The sequence below is a fragment of the Tachypleus tridentatus genome, chromosome 7 (assembly GCF_004210375.1).
Source record: "Tachypleus tridentatus isolate NWPU-2018 chromosome 7, ASM421037v1, whole genome shotgun sequence".
NCBI lineage: Eukaryota > Metazoa > Arthropoda > Merostomata > Xiphosura > Limulidae > Tachypleus > Tachypleus tridentatus.
Window position 1 is genome coordinate 52,599,033 of NC_134831.1, and position 22,512 is coordinate 52,621,544.

Here is a 22,512-nt window from a genome sequence, read left to right on the forward strand (position 1 = left end):
CCTGGGCTACTATTGTCTGACAGGTTAGTCAGATTTGTCCATCACTATTACAGCGAACTCGCAATTACGTATTTGAATTAAAAGGACGTAAGCCATGAATATTAAAATTAACAGCCCACGAATTCTAATCACTAGACCATGTTTTGCCCATAAAATTAATTTTAATAAGGAAAAAACAACCTCTGTAGGTTTTCTTGGGAATCAAAATTCTTATTAGTGGTAGTAGGATCGTTCTTGATCATTGACTTAGCATATCCCCCCAGTGGCTGAGCAGTATGTCTGCGGACATACAACGCTAAACACCGGGTTTCGATACCCGTGGTGGGCAGAGCACAGATTGTCCATTGTGTAGCTTTGTGCTTAATTCAAAACAACAACAACAAGTTACCATATAGAAAAATATGTTGAGTGCTTGAAAAAACAAAATAAATTGAAACTGGATTGTCATTGTTGACTTTCTCACTTTTACCACTATGAAAAAGTCTTGTTTCTTAAAATAAAAAACAATGTTTTTAAGTATTGTCCTTCAGGCTTTCTTGATATTAGAAAATGCCTTACTATTTTCAGAACTGCAACGTAAATAGCTAGTATTATTTTTTTAGCCTTAAACTTTATAACTATAATTCTTGTGGAATGAGATATCAATAGCTTATTAACGTACACGTAAAAATTCAGCCAATTTTTCTTTCACTTTTCATTTCTTTAATAGATCAATCCTATAAATATCTTAATTAAATTAAATGATTTTTATGTAGTTGTTAATAAGACGAGTAAAAATCAACTGCTCTATTTATAGATTGAAGAAAAGGTAAAACTTTTCTACTTTAATGTTCATTGGACTCCTTGAAAGTCTTAATCTGAACCAAGGAACTATGTTAGAATAGCATAAGGGTTGATTGGTTCCAAAAAAAAGAAACACGTAAATTACCTGTACACAAAATGACTCATTGGAAACGGTGTGGATGACTTCAAAAAGGCTTTGCCATGAAAGACAACATTTTAATTGATATGGCAGTACTGTAAGACCCAGAAAGGATAAGGTTAAACATAACAGCAGTTTTTCCTACAAACCAACATTTGCAAAATCCTAGTCTTCAGACCGATACATATCTCAAAGAAAATTACTGTAAATGGCAAATTCTGGAAGAAGTGGACACCTTTTAGTACAATATGCATGGCTCCAACTACGTTCATTACTGTGTTAAAAATGAAAATAGTAGAATAATGATCTAGTTAAGACTTTTGAATGATTAGCGAATGGATATAGGCTTTTAATATGTAAATTTATAGGTGGTTCTAAAGAAATTCCTAACAAGAACACAAGAACAAGCTATTCAGCAACTTCAAATGCAGCGTCACCTTTTTCGAAAGGTCAAGAAGAGATATATAACATTATTTGATTGCATCATAAGGTAAATAGCAAAAAAGAACATACTAAAGAACATGCTAAAGAACATGGTTATAGTTGTTAACTGGTAAAAGATTATAGCTTTATACACTTTATTAAAGGGTGAATAGCTTATGAAAGTGAAGACTGCGAAAGGAATAAATGACAGGACTCTACAATGTCCTCTACACATGCTCCACCTATCATGAAATATGGTACCAGTAGTACCATACGAATGTTGAACAGTAGAATACCTGAGTAAAGCTTTGATTAAATTCAAAAACATTAATATTTGCACTGTTAAAGAAGAAGAAAAAATAAGATGACTAGGCTTCCATACATGTGAGTATGTTTGTTTTAATTTATACTCTGTTGCTGTTTTTATTTAAGTATGTAGATACAAACACTTCCAACAGCAATATCTTTCTTTTTATGTATTATAAGCAAAACACATGGTTTGCTGCACGTATCTTTTTGTGTTGAAAATAACACCCATGCTTTTTCCTGCGTTAACGTTTTCTCATTGAAAGTAACATAAATGATTTTACTATATTTAATTTTCCGATTGAAAGAAGCTAAACATTTTTTAATTGAAAATAATACCCAATATTTGCTTCTCTGGTAAAAACAGTACTATAATTTACTGAGATCACCTCTTTGTGGTGAACATAGTACTTAATATTTTGTACCTCAACTTCCCACGTGAAAACAGAATCTGTAATTATACTGAGTTTTTGTTTTGTATTTAATTACTGCAAATAGCATCATGAGTTATCGAGTTCACTCTTTTCTACTGGAAACACAACTCAATATTTGTTTTACTTACACTTCCTTGATGAAAATAGCACCTATGATATTTTTATTACTCTAGTGAGGCTTTAATTAGACAAACTTGAATTTTAACTTGTTTTTTGCATCTCGTGTCTCTGATTATTAAAACACAAAAATATTCACTGATTTTAAATTGTACTGTTCTATACACATGCTTATATTATCAGTAGTGTAAAAATGACTTGTATATAATCACCATTTGTCGCATGGAAGAGGTTATCAAAGTGACTTACTTTGCCCATAAATCCTGAAGCTCCTGTGACGAAGATACTTCTACCCCTGTAAAAATCAACGACAGGTGAAAACTCTTCGCTCGTTATCGTAGATGAGGACTGAATTGGCATGATGATAGCACGTGAAGATCTACTTTTAGTACCGGGTTTAAATTACCTGTATATAGATAATTCAAGATTGACAAAAAGAAAACAAATCAAAAAAACATTGCAAAACGAAATATATCCTAAAATTCAATATCACTGAAGGAATTAGTTGACTAGTTTTTAAAGGAACTACAGCTAAAAAACTAGATGTTTAAATTATTATCAAAATATTTAATGAAACTCGATGCAACTCAGTTTGGTCCGCATCACACCAAACATGCTCGCCCTTTCAGCCGTGGGAGTGTTATAATGTGACGGTAAATCCCACCATTCGTTAGTAAAACAGTAGCCCAAGCGTTGGCGGTGGGTGGTGATGACTAGCTGCCTTCTATCTAGTCTTACACTGTTAAATTAGGGACGGATAGCGCAAATAGCCCTCGTGTAGCTTTGCGCGAAATTCAAAAACAAAAACAAAACAATCCACCGCATAAGTTATCCACACTCTGAAACTAAAAAAATCAACATTATTTATGAAATTATTTTCACAGAATAAAAAACGAGTTCATATATATATATATTAAAACCTGAGCTGTCTTTATTATTTTCCATTGAAGCTTGTCAAGAGGAAGCTCCTCAGCACCACAGTAGTGCTGTTGATCGTATCCCAGTAAATGAAGCCAATCAAGGTAGATGTTATCCATGATCCTGTCTAGAACATATTTGTTTTTGTTGTTGTTGTTACTGGAGAAGATAGCTAGCTGTTCGCTTGTTGTTGAATAACACTTTAATACGTATATTATGGACACATGCTGTACGTTGTATGTACCATTACTACACATTTTTACGCGTAATTTTGATATATTTTGTACGCACTATAAATAAGTGTACAAAAGTACGTAATACTGTTGTTGCAGCCCATGTCCCCACGTCCGAATATGACAATTGTGTATCTTAACATTATTCCTTCAGCATTGTTCCTATTAAATGTTCCGTCATGAGGTCGTCATGTCCAAAACATATCAGTCCTTCGTGTGCCTTTCGATAACTCATTTAGTGTACAAGGACGACAGTTTCTCATTACTTATTTTAATAGTCTAATGACACAGAAATCAACGAACAACTTGACTGGTAAGTCTACGTTTAGAATAGCCTGTATAAACATATATATATATATTTATGAAACGGCTAGTTTGAGTTGAGAAAATCTTTACGTAGAGAAGCGAACAATCTTTCAACCTTCATCGTCAGGTTCACAAATTCGAAGAAGGTCGAAACGTTGTTCGCTCCTGTACATAAAAATTTTCTCAACCCAAACCAGCCGTTTTTACATATATATATTTCTCTACAAGTGGGTGTTCTCGGCTACAATGAGCCTGTATAAACGTTTCATTCTTCAGCTGACTTAGGTATAAGAAGTTAAAAGGATATCTCTTGGAAGCAAATTGTGTACACGTGAAAAGTATCACTTTTCAAATGGATATCATTCTTGTCTATGTATTACTGTTACCTACGACACGTGGATGGGTTTTGCCACAGACGTTTGTATTCGTCGAATCTTACCTGTTACATGACGCCGCACTTTTCACTCACTATGGTTATTGTAAGACATCTTGCAAAACTCTTCCTGGATAGGCCTTTTGCTTCAAGTTCAGCTGATGCACATTCCTTTAATTTCCCCTCTTGGAAATTCTAAGTTCCCTATTTCATTATATCTTTATGCTCAGTGTGTATTAAAGTTTTGCACTGAAAAGAACTGTCATTACCCTTCTCACAACGCCAAATTTTATTTTTGCTACAATCCGTTCCACCGGCACATAAGCTGTGGTTGTCACGTGACTAGCTGATTTGCAAATTCAAAGTCGTTTTCATACAACGTACTCAACCTTGTATATATACCTATACGAAATAATATTTTGGACTTCACTGTGGTACCTGCTCTTATTGTACAACCTGTAACTTAATTAACACAAAAGTGTGCAACAGTTACAGTTCTATAACTGTGTATAGATATATTGGTTTATCAATATCAGCAATACGAATTATTAGGTATTACCTCACATTCAGATTTTACAGTGTCTGATATTCTTGTTTTTCTGTACATTGTATGCATTTTGAACTGTATGTTATTCGAAGTTATGAATTGAAAGATATGTTCTATATAAATATATATAAGTTTAAACAAATGCGTGTGGAAACCTATTAAATAATTATACTAGTGTCTTAGTGAAATGTGCTTCATCATTCAGAAACTTATAAAAAGAAATGTGTATTTATTTGATATGTAAGCAAAACCTACAAGGAGAAATGTACTTGTAAGAATGCCAAAAAACACACAAAAGTTTATGAACTTTTGTAACAGCAAACATTTATTAATAATGATTAGAAATAAATGGAAGCTATATAAGATTTTCATCCTGCCAAGGTTTAGTTCTATAAGCTTTCGGTATTTTAAAAACTTGTTTAGTTTACAGTTCAATTCAAACAACAAACGCCAATCTACTTTGAATAAGGAAAACTTTTCTCCCAGAAGAGACCTTATTAAGGTCAGTGACGGCTTACTTCAAATTACAGGATTATTTTAAACAATAATGGTATAAAAAGATGAACAAGTAAATAAAAAGGTTTCCATGTGTAAATAGGTTATTGCCCTTTTCTCACCACTAGGTAACATGGTGTAAGCTCAATAAACAAAAGACTTAGTAACGTTTGCTATAGTTTCATAACCCCATCTGGTTGAGTCGTAACAATTAAGTGACTTTGTGTTGTCTGTGACTTTCATAAAAGACCCGGCATGGTCAGGTAATTAGGGGCGCTCGACTCGCAATCTGAGAGTCGTAGGTTCAAATCCCGTCACACCAAACATGCTCGCCCTTTTAGCTGTTGGAACGTTATAACGAATGGCCAATCCCACTATTCCTTGGTAAAAGAGTAGCCCAAGAGTTAGCGGTGGGTGGTGATAACTAGCTGCCTTCCCTCTAGTCTTACACTACTAAATTAGGGACGGCTAACGCCGATAGCCCTCGTGTAGCTTTACGCGAAGTTCAAAAAACAAAACAAACAAATGAAGTACTACTCTTTTAGATACAAAATTCACATTCAGAGAGTCACGTTGTTACAGAGATACTGGAGAATTCTTGAATAAGCAGAATTTGACAATAAGTTAAATAAGATTTCCAATTAACTGTGAGTACACAACATCTGAATTATTCTGAAACTAAATAATTTTAGTCAAATTCTTTCGTCAAACTTATGACTGGCAACCTCTTTTTTTTTTCTTTAATAGGTTTCAACAATTTTGTTTCAAGCGGTAATATTTTAGAAGTAAAAATACACATTTGTACCTATGTTTATATTATACCTTTGACTGTGGTTTTAATTCTTCAAAGCTCTTCTCTAAATTCAAGAAAGGCCATTTGGACACCAGCACTTATTAGATCTACGATTTAAGTATATAATACCAAAAAAAAATACTTCTTAGAAAATGTATACATTTTAAATTTGAGTTTATAATGAAAACGGTGAAACTTACGAAAGTTTGAACGTAGTTTATCAGTCTTTGTATAAACATTTCTAATTGGCATTGATATTTTAAAATACATTTATACACATCCTATTGTAATAGTTTTTTGAACCCAACACGAGTGTGAAAAAGTCAAACTTTAACCAAAAACTATGAATATCATCTTTTAAAAACTACGGCTACATACATCTATATGGTTACATACATCTATATTAATTCTTAATTCTCTTTGTCCTAAAGTTATGAAGTTGGCAAATCTAGTGATTCTTAGAAGATGGCCATAGTTTTGTTTCTAAATTACTTGAATACGCATTTATTACACGCTAAGAAAAGCAACAACTTTAGGTCATAAGACGACCGTACGAAAATTATTTCTTACCAACAGTCATAAAAAGTAGCAAAGTTTAGAATCACCGTAACCACGGATCGTTTCCCCCACCTGTCAGATGTACCACGAGATGAAATATGCCAGTACACGTTCCACCGTAAAGCAAACTCTATGAAGAACAGGGAAAACTTAGTCTGTGAGGATAAATTTTTCGCTGAGATAACAGTCGTTTGTTGAACAGGGGAACTGTGTGGTTCGGGATATTCTCAAAGTTTAGTTCACACACAATTATTACAACAGCACGTGATTTGTTGTGAACACTGATACAGAATGTGTTGAAAAATATAAAAATAAATAGATATAGGTGCAAAAATACATAGATATGCAAACAAAGTATAGATAAACAGATAAGAAGAAATACAGAAGAGTAACGCAGATAAATATAAACAGGCAGATACATGCAAAGGGAAACACAGATAAGTAAAGAAACAGATACACGAGAAAACACAGACACAAAAGCAAAAACAGAAAGATATACACTGACAGATATAAATGAGTATAGACAGATGGATAAAAGACAAATACAGATAAATACAGTCAAACATAAAGTTATTTACGTAGACAAAATCACAATATAAATATAAATAAACATAGAGACAACAAAAAGAAACCAAATATGTATTGATGGGTGGATACAATATCAAATAGAAAGAAAGGCAGACATAAATACATTCAATATCTGAATACACACAAGCATACTAAACTGTTTGAAACCCTTAAAACAGTTGACATTTGTAATATTATATGTGTAACATGAAAACTAAAAACTTATCAAATGTGCAATTCCCCTTCGGTTTATTGTTATGAAATTAGTAAAATGATTATCTTTTATGTGAGCTGAAATACAAATTGTTAATTAGTAAAGTAAAACCACTGTAGTTGTATAGCACTAATAAAAACGGTCATCAAATATTTTCATTTTAAGTGACAATGATCTCAAACCCGAGAGTCTAGCAATCAACCTGCAACGTTCGGGACTCATTTTTAATCACATCACTGGAAATGTCGTCCCTTCAGCTCTTGGGGCGTCATAACATTACGGTCCAAACATATCTTTCGTTGGTTAAAAGTAAGTAGTTTGAGAGTTGATGGTAGTGTGGTTGATTTTGATTAGCTACATTTCCTTTAGTCTATCACTTCAAAATCAGAGACGGATAGCACGGATAACCCTTGAATAAGTTTTGAGTAACTGTTCAGTGAAATAACACCACTTTAATTGCGAGAATGTTTGGCATGACAGGGATTTGAACCCGCGACCCTCGGATTACGCGTCGAACGCCTTAACCATCTGACCAAGCCAGACTTACATTCACGGGAAATACAATATTATAAATTTATTTTATAACGTTTACTGATTTACACAGTGCATGAAATTAACCTGAGCTAACTGCTATCCGTTCACTTTGGCCACCAATTAAATGTAAAAAGGGACTTTCGACCATCATTATAAATTCTTAAACAATATTTTCAAAAAATATTCTGAAAAAGGTGTATTTGTTGTTTGTGAGTGACAAAGAGTCTGTAGACTATAACTTGTGACTCCACCGTTGCTGTTTGTCATTACGGTCAAATTCTTAAAAGAGACTCACAAGATTTTTCTTTATTGCGAATAACTTAGAACGCGCACAATTTCCATTGTAGCATAAGTACACTATCTACTTGAAATCAGTTTCATCTGAGCTTTTGTCAAATGATACAGTGTCTTGTTGATGGTGTTATTACAATGAAACGAGATAAACAAAAGCATTATACTGGACGGATGTATGTGAAATAAACCACCAGAAAAGTTGAACATTGTAGACTTGCATTAAACAAATTACTCTAAAGGCGATGTAACGGCAGTTATATACAGGGTATTCGGAAAGTCACTGTGCACTTATTTATTAACATACATGTTTCAATATAGAATACAGGAGGTAAATATGAATGACAATTATAAACAATGTTGAAAGTGACCCACGTTGGCATCAATACAGGCCTGGATCCTTCTTATTTTGTTTCTAAACACCACTATCAGTTGCTGGCTTGAAATAGACTGAATGAATGCTGTTATCGCTGCTTTCAAAACTGCACAGTGACTTTCCCGAACACCCTGCACTTGTTTAACACGTTATACATTTTTTTTTAAACATTGCACTCACATTTTAAAGCCATCCAGCGCCTCAGGAGTAAGTCTTCAAGATTACTATGCTAAAATTCGGACTTCGATACTCACCCATGGTGCCCGGAGTAAAGATAGCCCACAACTTAACATTACGCTTAATAACAACCAACCTAAACTAAGTTTTAAATGTTAGAGTAATTTTTGTTGTTATATTTTCAGCTTAAAAACTCCAGATTATTGACACCGCATAGTCATGAAACAGAAAAGAAAGTTGTCAAAGTCTCTAAGCCTAAGAACGCCCTGCACATCAGACTCAGCTTGATAGCAAATATGGGAAATCGAGGTATTGTGAGCCAACATCGGTGATCTCGAAACTTGCCGCCAGAATCTACTAAGATAAAATCGTAGTGGTTTTTCGAAAGACTATTTCCCTTACAGATATAATAACTGGGAATAACTAAAGAGCGGTATCCGGCAGTATCCAGCTAGATTCGTCATGTATGGCAGTAGTGCTGAGATAAAGAACCGGCTTATGGTATACTTTGCAGATGAGGGGCTAATACTGATGTGCCGAGCACGTACGTGGTTGTATTAAATCACGAAACGACTGAACGAATCAGCTGTGCCTTACGTTTCCGCATCTCTGCCTAGCAAAATCTTGGGTGTGTATGAGACATTGCTCGAGTATATAATAAACAAACGAGGCGCCCTTTATTTCGTATCAGATTCCTAAGGTTGTAAATGATTTTGAAACGGCAACAATGCTAACAGTCAACAGTTTTCTATAACCATATTTTGGATCCATTCTTTCACCTGATGCACAGCACACAGAAAAAGATAAAGTCATTTGTTTTACAAATCTCTACCAGAACGATGATCATAAAAAAGGTATTAAAGGAATTGATGGACGGTACATCCGTTCTCCCCTTACAAAAGATTAAAGTATCTTTTTGGAAGACAACGCCTTTAAAGAGATGAAAGACCTAATTTTTATAACCTTGATCACACATATGTGGCAGACCCCTTTTGCTTAATACAACCAACAGGTACAGATAACACCGTCATCAATGACTTTGTTTGCTTTTCGTATAACATACGATTATTCTTATTATAATAAGAATATTGTTATTACATTTCTTGGGGAACAGTTTTCCCTCAGTGCTCTTCGAGAATGTTATTCTGTGTTTTTATTCCATATTACGAATTATTCATCCCCACTATGATATTATTATTTTTCATAGTGATGTGATTAAGCGACTTACTAACTTAGCTTTCTCTAAACAGCAAGTAGAGTTTTGTGTAAAGTGAACAGCTTATTGTTATTGTTCACTTGCAGAAGTAATAAAACATTTACTTAGCGCGCTGAGCTATTTTTGCCAAGAACTCTGGATGTCAGGATATTGTATATCGGCTGGGATTCTTTTACCGTAAGTTTGATTCGTTTTGAATTTCGAGCAAAACTACACGAGGACTATCTACGATAGCCGTCCCTAATTAAGCGGTGAAAGACAAGGAAAGGCTGCTAGTCATCATCCCCCACCGCCAATTCTTGGGATACTCTTTTACCAAGGAATAGTGGGATTGACCGTCGCACTATAACGCCCTCATGGCTGAAAGAACGAGAATATTTGGTGGGTCAGGAATTCAAACCTTCGATACTCAGAATGCGAGTCGAGCGCCCTAACCATCTAGCCAACATTAGATGCGAGTCATTAGCAATAAATTAGAACAATAAACGGACAGCACACAAACCACTTGTTGTAAAATTATATATTCAAAACAATTCAAATTTATTTACAAACTTTTTTACACTATGGAATATCACAGTTGTATCTATAATTCTAAATAATTCTCTTTTCTTGTCAATAAGTCCACACAAACTGATTTAACTAATTTAGAATCCAACTGACAAGACCAATTGTATATATAATTATTTATCTCTACTCCGTAACTTTCTACAGAATCTGCAATAAGTTCACTCACGTTATTCCAGGAATTTCCACAGTTGTACTCAGAATTGTAAATAACTGTCTCTCTTCTTTTTTTTTCCGTCAAAGTCTACAAAGGCTGGTTCAGTTCTTTTAAAACTATACTAACAATATAAATGATTTCTCCTATCTCTGTTGTTACAATACAACTGTGAAAAACACTATAGAAATCATGTGTTACGGATAATCACTCATACGCAAACTAGCTTCACGTGTCTTTCACTACCTAACGTTTTTATGTCTTTACTAACTTGCTATATCTGCACGTATTTAAAACATGCAACAAAAAATTTATCTAGCCTCTTTAGCAACAACGTCACACATAGCTATAGAAAAACATAAAAACGTCAAGAAAGATGACGTCAATATGTTACGAAAGCTTACTATAACAACAGAGATGCCAACCATTACGTGTGTGTTTTCTTATAGCAAAGCCACATCGGACTACCTGCTGAACCTACCGAGGGGAGTCGAACCCCTGATTTTAGCGTTGCAAATCCACAGACTTACCGCTGTATTAGCGGGGGGCACCAACCATTACGATTTGAGCGTAATCATTACGATTTTGGTGTATACATTAAGAGTATACGCTCATACAGAAAAATATTACTTGTTATATAATATAGGCCTATACAATAAAGTGAAAAATTGTTCCCCCAGGGCTTGAAAGAGGTGAAAAGAAAATTTCTAATGAGATACAAATAAATATTGATAATAAATAAAAAACATAATCCAAATGGTTACTTGCGATAATCATGTTTGTGCTTGAAACAATAAAAAAATATTTGTATCTCCGACGTCTACCAATAGTTTGAGTGCGGTGCTTCTCCATACTGGGTACGTGGGGGAATCCGTAGTTACGTCATCAGTGCTTGTCAGCCAATCAGCGCTCGTGTAGATGGGTATTTCTAGTTTTCTAAGTGGTATAGAAACACCAATGCGATCGTTCACAAGATGGAAAAAAAGAGGTCTCGTTCACTAGATTGTCTTGTTTCTGGTAAATCTAAAAGGACTAAAACTGTGAATCAAAAATTTAGGAACGAGTATAGTGCAAAATATCCGGTCATTGCATCAAAAGTCAGTGACAGTCATGCGTTTTGTACAGTTTGTCACATCGATTTTTCTGTGGCGCATGGCGGGATAAACGATTGTTCCAGACATACAAAATCGGCATTCACCAACAAAAGGCTGAGGTGAAGACAAAAACGATGCAGATAACGACATTTATGAGTAAGAATTCAGAATATGAGACCATAAATTCAGAAGTGAGGTTCACGCAATTCGTTATTGCTCATAATTTAACCCTAGCTGTAGCCGATCATGCAGGACATCTATTCAGAAAAATGTTCCCAGACTCTGATATAGCGAAAAAATATGGCTGTGCTAGAACCAAAACTACAGCCATTATACAAATGTTGGGTTGCGAAGATGACAAAATGATTTCAAGCATACTTACTAACAGTGTTTACAGTTTAGCCACAGATGGATCCACAAACATGGATGACTCAAAACTGCATCCAGTGGTTGTACGATATCTTGACCCTTTGCTTGGAAAAATTGTTTGTTCTCTTTAGACAATGCTGGAAAGACGCTTCAACGGAGAGAATATTTTCAAGCTTTTGGACCACGAACTGACAAAAAGAAAATTTCCATGGGAAAACTGTCTTAGTTTTTCTTCAGACAATGCCTCAATTATGTCTGGTATGGGTAAAGGTGCGATGGGACACATCTCAAGACAACAGTCTAGCATTTACTTCACGGGCTGTGCCTGTCACCTCATGAATATTGTTGCCCAGAAAGCTTCCAGAGAACTGCCCTGCCCAGCTTCTGATATATTGATAGATATCTACTATTTTCTGGACAAAAGTGCAAGCAGAAAACAACATTTCAAAGAGTTTCAAAGATTGTATGACAAAGAAACAAGAAAAATTCTACAACTTGTTAACACAAGATGGCTATCACTTGGGGTGTGCCTTAATAGAATATTGGACATGTGGAAGCCATTGAAGAAGTATTTTCACTGTGAAAAGAAAAAAACTAGATTCAAAAAAATCTAAACGTGCAGCTCAGTCAGGCAGCAAGACTTTAACAGTCAGAACACCCTCTCAGCCACACAGGGACACAGTCAAGACATCCTCTCAGCCACACAGGGACACAAGACAACAGTCTCCAAAAGCAGACAAAGAAACATTTGATATAACTCAATATATGTTTAGGCAGTCTGACCTTGAACTAAAGAAAAGACAATCAATGAAAAAAAGAGAAGAAAATGAAAACTAGCAAGGAAGTAACCAAGAAAAGTTGTGCGCAGAGCAAGTTAGATAAGTTAACAGTTTTCTGGAACAACAAAATGAACTTGTTATTTTGTCTTTTTCTTCAGTCTGCAATTCCTCTATTTGAGCAAGCCACTTTGGTATTGCAAAGAGAACAACCTTGCATACACATTATGCATAGAACTCTGATTACACAAGTTAAAAATATACTTGTTAAATACATCAAGCCAGAATTACTTGAAGGCAACATCACTGAACTTGACTACAATAATGAATACTTACACAAATCTGATGAGACAGTTTCTATTGGAAATGCTGCCAAGGAATACATTGTTAAATATGAAAAGGACCTGGACCTGATCACCTTCTACACCAGTGTTAAGAAATACTATATTGCAGCTACAAATTACATGATGAAACATTTCCCTCTAAATGATGAACTTCTGATTCACACAGAGGTTGCTAATCCAAAACTGAAAGTCAGCAAATATTTCTCTTCACAGACAGTTATTCTGTCCTTGCCAATACACATGAGCACGACACTATTGACAAGTTGGAAGGGCAATATTTGAACTATAAAATTGATACTTTCTCAGAAACTGTCCTTCAGTTTAATGTTGACAAGTTTTGGGTTCAGCTATCTAGTTAAGGATGGAAATGGCAACCAGAAGTATGACATTCTGTGTAGGGTTATGCTTGGAATTCTTACAATCTTCCATTCTAATGCTGACAGTGAAATGAAATTTAGTTTTGTGACTAAAAACAAAAGCAAGTTCAGACCAAACTTGAGTACCTCAGTTTTGAGCAGTATTATAACACACAAGATGTGTATGCAGTCAAATGAACAATGTTGTCATAACTTCCAACCATCCAGAGACATTCTCATGAAAGCAAAGGCTGCAACAGCTGCAAAACTATTACAATACGTGTCATAAACATGATATAAACTAGTCCTTACACAAAGGATTTTTCTGCTTACTGTTTGTGCATGTTCAATGTGGTTTTAGCAGTATGTTTGTCACTCTGAACTAAATAAGACATAATTTCAAAAGAATTTTTTAAATTTATTTATTAAATACACAAAACAGAGTCATGAATAAGCAAACTATAGCAATAATAAATAATAATAGTTATAATAATAATATAATAATAAACAGCTTAGAAACATTGGTCGGGCCTAATATCCGCAAATGATAAAGGGCTCTGTCTACAATCATTACGCTCAGTCATTTGAAATAGTTGGTATCTCTGCAACAATCAAACTGCATACGCAAGATACGAATCGTACAGAGTTGAACCTCAGCGGAAAGGCGGTATGTCTGCGGTCTTACAACGTACAAAACCGGGTTTTAATATCCATGGTGGACGGGGCAAGTCAAGTGTAATAACAAACGCACAATATGAACTTGGGTATGCTAAACAGTCGAGAGTAATTGGGTATTTTGCACTAAGAAGTTTAGACTGGGTTTACTTGTAAGGTTGAAAATAATAATAATTCATGTTTTTTTCAGACATCCTCATTAATCATAATACCAGTGAATTTGTCCTTCTCCTTTTCAGACAAAAAGATGTTTATTAACTTTTAATATACTTTAACAGCTTTATTCCGTTTACATACAAAAGAAATCTGGTAACATGCATATTAAACAGAACTTATAACTTGTGTTCTCCGTAGTTTAACTTACACTCTGAAATTTCGTACATACAGGGTACTTTAAAACATAATGGCTAACCACATCTATTACAAACTTACTAATACTTTTCTAACTAAGAAAGTCACTAATATATCCAGACTACCAACTGTACACAAACTTACTATATACTCTTGTCTTACATACATGCATAAACAAACTTTGAAAAATCAAATTAAACGTGTAATTAACCGTTAAACTTCATTTCATATTACTTTTTTAATCATATCTCGTATACAAGATTATTTCTATACTAAATACCTTCTCTCAATTTCTCCTTCTTCGCTTGTATATATCAGGTCATCCCTTAAGTAATGTCCGATTTTAGGTTCAGAAAAAGAGAAAGGATTTCAAATGCTTTTAATGTTATTCAATCAATAATGTATGTTCCATTATTATTAATTACTTCTTGCCAACGATTCACAAGCTTCTGAACACCATTTCTATAAAATTCTTGGGGTTTGGAGGAAAAGAATGTAGAGAGGGTAGTTTTGAAATCTTCATGTATTCCAAGCTCTTTTCCATCAAGATGGTTCTGAAAACTTCGGAATAGATAATAATCAGATGGGGCAAGGTCTGGAGAATAAGGAGGATGTGGAAGTTTTTCACAGTCTAACTATTCAATCTTTGCAGATGCGATCCTTATTGTATGGGGCTGTCAATTATCCTGGTGTAACACAACACCTTTACGATTGATCAAAGCAGGACTCTTTTCTTTCAGTGCAACATTCAAGCGCTCTAACTGTTGACAATAGAAGTCTGATGTAATCGTTACATTGAGTGGCAGCAACTCAAAGTGAATCACACCAACAATATCCCACTAAACGCTCAACAAGACTTTTCTAGGGTGGAGGTCCATTTTGGACTTGCTTTAACGAGTTTACCTGCAGCGAGCCATTATCTGCGGCGCTTAACATTTTCATAAAATATCCATTTTTCATTTCCAGTCACTAAACTGTCCAAAAAAGGTGAATTACATTCACGAGAGTGCAGAGAAGTGCAAACGTCCACTCTTGCTCTGAGGTTGGCTTCTGTCAAATCATGGAGGACCCATTTTCCAAGTTTTGACACCTTTCCAAGGTGTTGCAGATGATGGTGAACTGTTAAATGGTTTGAATTAAGTTTTTGTGCTAGTTCTTCAATTGTTACAGCACAATCTTCCTCAAGTACAGCCAGCAACAAGTAATCATTAAACTTAACAGGATGACCTGAACGTGACGCATCAATTACACTGTAGTCACTTGATCTAAACTTCTAAAACCACCTTCGACATTTTCTTTCATTAAGAGACTCCGCACCATAAACATCTTGAATGTTTCGTATAGTTTCTGCTGCACTAATGCCTTTTTTAAACTGATAAAGTATTATATGCTTGATGTGCTTCTCAAACATATCCATCTTCATAAGGGTTTATTTGATTAATGATTTGATAAAATGGAGGTGGGTTAGTTTTCTTTATTTGTCTGAAAATTTTTATACACGTCCTACTACATATTTTAGTCATTGAAGCATTCTACAAAGACAGAAATGATGATGCACTTTCTGTATTAAATTTTCAGACATTACTTATGGGATGACCTGATACTTTACACGTGTAGAGACTGTAAGGCCTCCTATACTGGCAAAACTAAATACCAATTATTAGTTAGAGCCTCTATGTGCCAATACGGTGAAGAAACAGAACTTGAACTTAACCTACCTAATTTTAATGTCCTTTGCAAAGCTAACACTGTTCTGCAGTTACTGATTAAAGAAACCCTCCACATCAAACTTTCACTAACACTGAGCAACAGAGTCTTTGTTTAAATTACACAATTTCTAATACGCATAAAATTTCGAAACGTTTATCTAATAAGCAAACAATGTTGTTTATATTACTTTTCTATTGTGAAATTCGTTTTCCTCCGAACACATCAACTGCTAATAAACTGTAACAGTTTTTAAGACAGGTTCTTATAAAAAGGTTAAAAAGGATGGGTCATGTGATAACTGAGTCTAGAAACCTAAATCAGTCATATTAAATTAATTCAACTCAGTGTTAAAATAAACAAATGAAATGAAGTAAAGAGTACCTATATATAGTCATACGGACATAATAAAAGTGATGAAGAGATCAAATGATTGTCATAACAAATGTATTACGTGAAACAAAAACAGTATTATTTTTAACCTCATGTTCTCGACTCATTTCTATACTGTTAGCATATGATGAGGTCCACATCAGGGTAACAGAATGTCTGAAACATTTGGGGTAAATATATACGAATCGTACAGAGTTGAACCTCAGCGGAAAGGCGGTATGTCTGCGGTCTTACAACGTACAAAACCGGGTTTTAATATCCATGGTAGACGGGGAAAGTCAAGTGTAATAACAAACGCACAATATGAACTTGGGTATGCTAAACAGTCGAGAGTAATTGGGTATTTTAGCTCATCTTTGCACTAAGAAGTTTAGACTGGGTTTACTTGCAAGGTTGAAAATAATAACCTTTTTTTAAACACCTATTTATCAGGCGCTCAAATAAAGCTGATTTTAAACTCAAACAAGATGCTGTATTGATGATAATAATTAGTAAATGAAACTACACATTTTACTGGCAACTTAATAAAGTTTAAGGTTAAGTATGGTTGCCATGAAAATATTTTGTAGGCTTGACAGTATGTGCCGACATAATTCTACAGTGTACATATTGCATGTTCGCCAACACACTGAGTAGCCTGTTTGGTCGTTTTTGTGTGCTACATCACTTAGTTAAAACACTGAAAACAGAAAAAGATTATCAACTGGATTAATTGCAATATTCGTGATATTTCCTTCTGTTTGTTTGCTTGTTTTTGTAACTCATATAGTATGAGAGAAACTGTAAGCGGCAAATTACCAACAACCAATTTTCTGCATGAAAAGTTCAGAAAAATAAGTTGAAAAGGCCAGTAAGGTCTACACAATTTATTCTACAGTGATTTTTATTGCATTAATGTTTATTAATGTTTTCATACTAACTGTTTTCATTGTTTTTTTTCGCTAAACATCAAAATATAGTGTTTAGAAAAGTTGCTCTTTGCGCAAAAATGTACAGTAAAATATCTTTAACTTAGTGTGCACAAGAGAATTCAGTTAAACTACAATTTCATTAATGTAACGATGACCTGCGGTTGAATTTTGTTCTGTTCTCACACCATCCTCTCGTGAAAACACCCGTGAGTCACAATACTTGTTTATTTGTTTTTTTTTAATTTCGCACAAAGCTACTCGAGGGCAATCTGTGCTAGCCGTCCCTAATTTAGTAGTGTAAGACTAGAGGGAAGGCAACTAGTCATCACCACCCACCGCCGATTCTTGGGCTACTCTTTTACCAACGAATAGTGGGATTCACCGTCACATTATAACGCCCCGATGGCTGAAAGGGCGATCATGTTTGGCGCGACGGGTATGCGAACCCGCGACCCTCAGATTACGAGCCGCATGCCTTAACACGCTTGGCCATGCTGGGCCGAGTCACAATAATAAAAAAATAAAACATATAAGGAAAATTCCGGTCAATAAATGATGCATAGATAAAAGAAAAATGGGGCAAAACAAAAACTTGAAGTTAATAGCAACCATAGCCAGTTCATGAGTGGCGCGATAGTCTGGAGGAAAAAGCAAAGCCAATTATAAAAAACAATTACCTTTGAAGGAAATCTACTGCATTTGAACGTAATATTTACGTGTTCATACACAATTGGCCTGGCATGGCCAAGCGCGTAAGGCGTGCGACTCGTAATCCGAGGGTCGCGGGTTCGCGCCAGCGTCACGCTAAACATGCTCGCCCTCCCAGCCGTGGGGGTGTATAATGTGACGGTCAATCCCACTATTCATTGGTAAAAGAGTAGCCCAAGAGTTGGCGGTGGGTGGTGATGACTATCTGCCTTCCCTCTAGTCTTACACTGCTAAATTAGGGACGGCTAGCACAGATAGCCCTCGAGTAGCTTTGTGCGAAATTCCAAAACAAACAAACAAACAAAAATCATACACAATTAATATCAATATCAACACCACTTAATTAACACTATGTATCCCTTTATTCATATACTAATGCAGAGGAAAAACTAACCTTCCACGAGCACGACATTTATTATTCGTTCGGTCTAATGTATTTCTAAATGCACAACACTCATGCAAAATGAACCGATAATAATTGCATGAAATCGGTACCCTTTATTGAAAATACAAGTTTTCACAATCTCCATTCTCAGTACTATATTTACAAATTGCATCAACAAAGATATAAACAAATAGTCACAGTCCTCACGAAAGTCGTATTATTGTTCTGAGAAGGGAACTTTTATTTAAAATTGTGGTTCTGTATAAAGAAATGATTGTTACACATACTGTAACTATTTTTGTAATTGTCTGAATCTTGAATATCGAAAATGTGAAATTTTTAGAGATTTTTGTGGTGCCAATCAATAAATGGTGCCACATTGTATTATTTTGGTCACATACATATACACACTACATCCATTATGGTAAGATAGTAATTTACTTAATTGTTAGAAACTTTTTAAAGTAAAATGACATACATAAGGCAAGATTGATAACTACATTTGACAAGAATAAGTACAATTCTTACAAGCTATTAACTCTGTTTAAGGCTATACTCAAGTTCAGAATATCCTACCACCTATATAAAAAAACAGGTTTTTCATATAAAAATGAAGGGATGAATTTTCTCTTTATGAATAGTAAGTCAGATGTTGCAAAAACTTATACAACAAATTATCTAATATACTTATCACATACAGAGAATGACAAAATTACACTAGTTCTGATAATAAATAACCATCCAGGAATTAAGTGAGTACAAAGTTCAGTATATCCTGTTCACACAGAAATCTTGCTTAATACAAGAAACTTTTATCACAATTTTCAAAAATACTTCAAAATAACCTATATTTATTTCTGAGAGATGAAGAGTTAAAGTCATAGTATATTACTCAAAACAACAATTAGATCGTTAGAGATTTCTATATTCTGTCTACAACAAGGCAACTCCTACTGTTATTAAATAAATGCCATCCTTGAGTTATATTTTGCACTAAACAATTGCCAGGTGACTGTCATGTAATGTGATATTAACATTTTCAATATATAGGAGTGACTTATTTATTTTGTGGTGATGGGGTGTGAACCATGGAACCTTGGATTCATATTAAAACGTGGCAAGATCCCAAAGCAGACATTTGTACACTTCAATAATGTGAAGTACAATATTGGATAGATGCTGGTCAAATGTAACAAATCATTGTATACTAGATGCAGTCTCACAAAGTGTGGTTAGCAGAATGACTTATTTCAGATCACCAATAAAGTTGGCTAGAGACCTGGATAGAGCACAACATGGTCAAAAAACCCTGCAGAAGACAAGTAATTGAAAACATAAGTTCAGTACAACAACTTAATCAATGGTTCAGAGCAGCAAGTGGAAAGTTTGTCATCATGTAAACACCAAGAAACAAGTTTCTCAGGGATTACCCTCACATAAGATAATTAATTGTACACAGTTCTCTAATGCAATGCCACAAAACAACCCATCTACAATGTTGTCAAAAACACATCTATTAGTAAAATTGCATATTAGCCAATGTTTTGTTCAGAGATGAATTATGTTTCCCAATACATTCAGACACAACACATTATACATTTGGACAGTGGTTGGAACTAAATCCAATTCAAATGTCACAAGCACACATCTAATGCAATGGCATCATTTTGGCCTGAACAAATATTGTTACTGATGGTCACACTTGTGTTTATAATATTATAAATGACATATACACAGGATTATTTGTTACTATTGTAATGCTAGCAATAAAAGAATAAAATAGATGACTTTAGAGCACTGGTACGAATAGGGGATTTTGATATAATAGGAAATAACTGAAAAATAGTTGAATGTAGATTATTTTGTTGACATAAATTTCTTTGAAGTTCAGGGTTTAGGCTATTTAATAGAGTACTAAAGACAGGAGAAGATTGGCTTTACGTGTAAAATGCGAGTTACATCTCACTGAAGTTAAGGATATCAAAAGTAACTACAAAGAGAGTGAATCCACTTGGGTTTCTATTTGTGGATATAAAGGGAAAAGGCTTTCAGTGGGAATTTGCTACAGACTACCAGATGATACTGATGAAATTGAGAAACATTTCAATGAAATTAAGATTTTAGCTGTTAATAAAGTAATAATTATGAGTGATTTTAATCTCAAGCATATAGAGTTGGAAGTCACAGAGCCAAACCACAAAGGAAAAAGGTCTTATTTTTCTAACAGGGTGGTTGGCATTTGGATACTGTGGATTCAATAAATTTAAGTGAGTTTAAGAGAAAGCTTGATAAATATATGAATGATAGTGGCTGGCTTTAAGATTTTTTTTCTTTTCTTTAAATTTATTCATTAATAATTTTAGTTCCTTATAGCAAATGGAACAGCCACAATGGATCAATAGGTCCCAAGTTGTCCTAAATGTTATGCTATGTAATAAAATAAAGATATGCAGTCTTGGTAACACAAGATGTATCTTAAAGACTATTGACAAAAGTAAAACTCTAAGCAATTCTTATGTAGAAGTGAGCAGCATACCCTAGCATTTCATTGGTTTATTAATGTCTCAGATGATCATATTACTTCATTAACACATATTTTATAATAATTTATTGGGCTAAAAAGTCAGTAGTATCAAACATAAATCTGCTGACACAGTCAACAATAATAGACATTTATGTATCAGATCACTGCTATGTGGCTAGAAAGCCTTGTTAAGATGGTGTTGTCTCAGGCGAGGTAGCAGCATCATTATCAAAACTTGTACTAGACAATTAACACTAGGAAAACAGATCTGGCTACGGTATTAATACTTTGAATTTTTGTTTCTCAAAATGTGGTGTAAAGGTTGTAAAACAACTGCCTGGTTTAAGATACACATTTTTAAAATTTTAAAATTACTTTTGCAACATATTCGTCTCTTTGTACAATGTACCATAATATGTATCTATTGTAATGGCTCATACTGCAAATACTTATGTTGTTTCAAGTGTGACACTTAAAATGAATGATAATTTCACCTTCACATAACTACCTTAGAATATGTAACAAGGTATGTTTAGATAATATTTCTAAATATTCTTGCAGATGTTTTATATATAGTAATGATATATTTTTAAAGGTTATAAAAATGTACTTGTTACACTTAGGTAAAGGTTACATTGAATATTAATACAAGTTAGTATGAATTGTGAAATATCTTTGAATATGCTCTTTGGAATATAAATATAAATAATCTATGGATTATCAGATATTATACTTGGACAATTTTTTTTTTCACTTGAAAGTGCAGTATATTAAGATTTTTCTTACTCTTTTCCTGTGTTGGCATGAAAATTTTACTAACTACTGTCTAGTGCAAACAGTTCTCCATAAAATTATGATTTACGATAATTACACAGCTTTTACATGCTATATTTACTCTAACCTATTTTATGAGCACCATTTTTAAATTATTCAAACCACTGTGGCAATTAGGGGACAAATTTCAATGGCTAGGTCTCAAAATACTACTAAAATTCATTCAAACTCTAGTTTAAAAAAATTCAGAAATACAGTTGTTATGGTTCCACAGTAATTTAGTTAGAAAATTAGTCTTTGAGTATGTAACATGCAATGATGGCCTTTGGGGTTTATCACCCTAAGCAGTAAATTATTTTGTAATCCTCTGCAAAATAAGAAAACATACAATTGGATTTGCCTATGCTAAGCATAAAGGGTGCAAAATCGACATTGCAATTACAAAATCAGCACAGACCAGAATTTTGCTTATAACCAACTCTGATAACATTTACCTAAAGGTAGGTATATACAACACCAATATTTCAGTCTATCGCTACTTCAATATAATGTATTAGTATTTCGCTGAATGTTGGAAACGTTCTGCCAACAAAAACGTTGTTATTTGAGTTTTCGCTTTAAGACCCA

At 34.2% G+C, this 22,512-nt stretch overlaps 1 protein-coding gene across 21 annotated transcripts in view; it reads right to left on the reverse strand.

Moving 5' to 3' along the window:
• The window catches only part of LOC143255657 (putative fatty acyl-CoA reductase CG5065), a 128,409-nt gene that overhangs the window by 41,021 nt on the left and 64,876 nt on the right, over positions 1-22,512 (reverse strand). For 15 of the 21 annotated variants that reach the window (XM_076511660.1, XM_076511679.1, XM_076511664.1 and 12 more), the window contains one exon: positions 2,452-2,608. In XM_076511660.1, the coding sequence (XP_076367775.1) occupies positions 2,452-2,562 (111 nt within the window). In that variant the 5' untranslated portion in view covers positions 2,563-2,608. Of the gene's footprint in view, positions 1-2,451; positions 2,609-4,098; positions 4,118-6,437; positions 6,556-10,533; positions 10,776-16,201; positions 16,221-22,512 lie in introns of those variants that run through there. The other 6 variants (XM_076511670.1, XM_076511665.1, XM_076511672.1 and 3 more) reach the window with 4 other exon arrangements.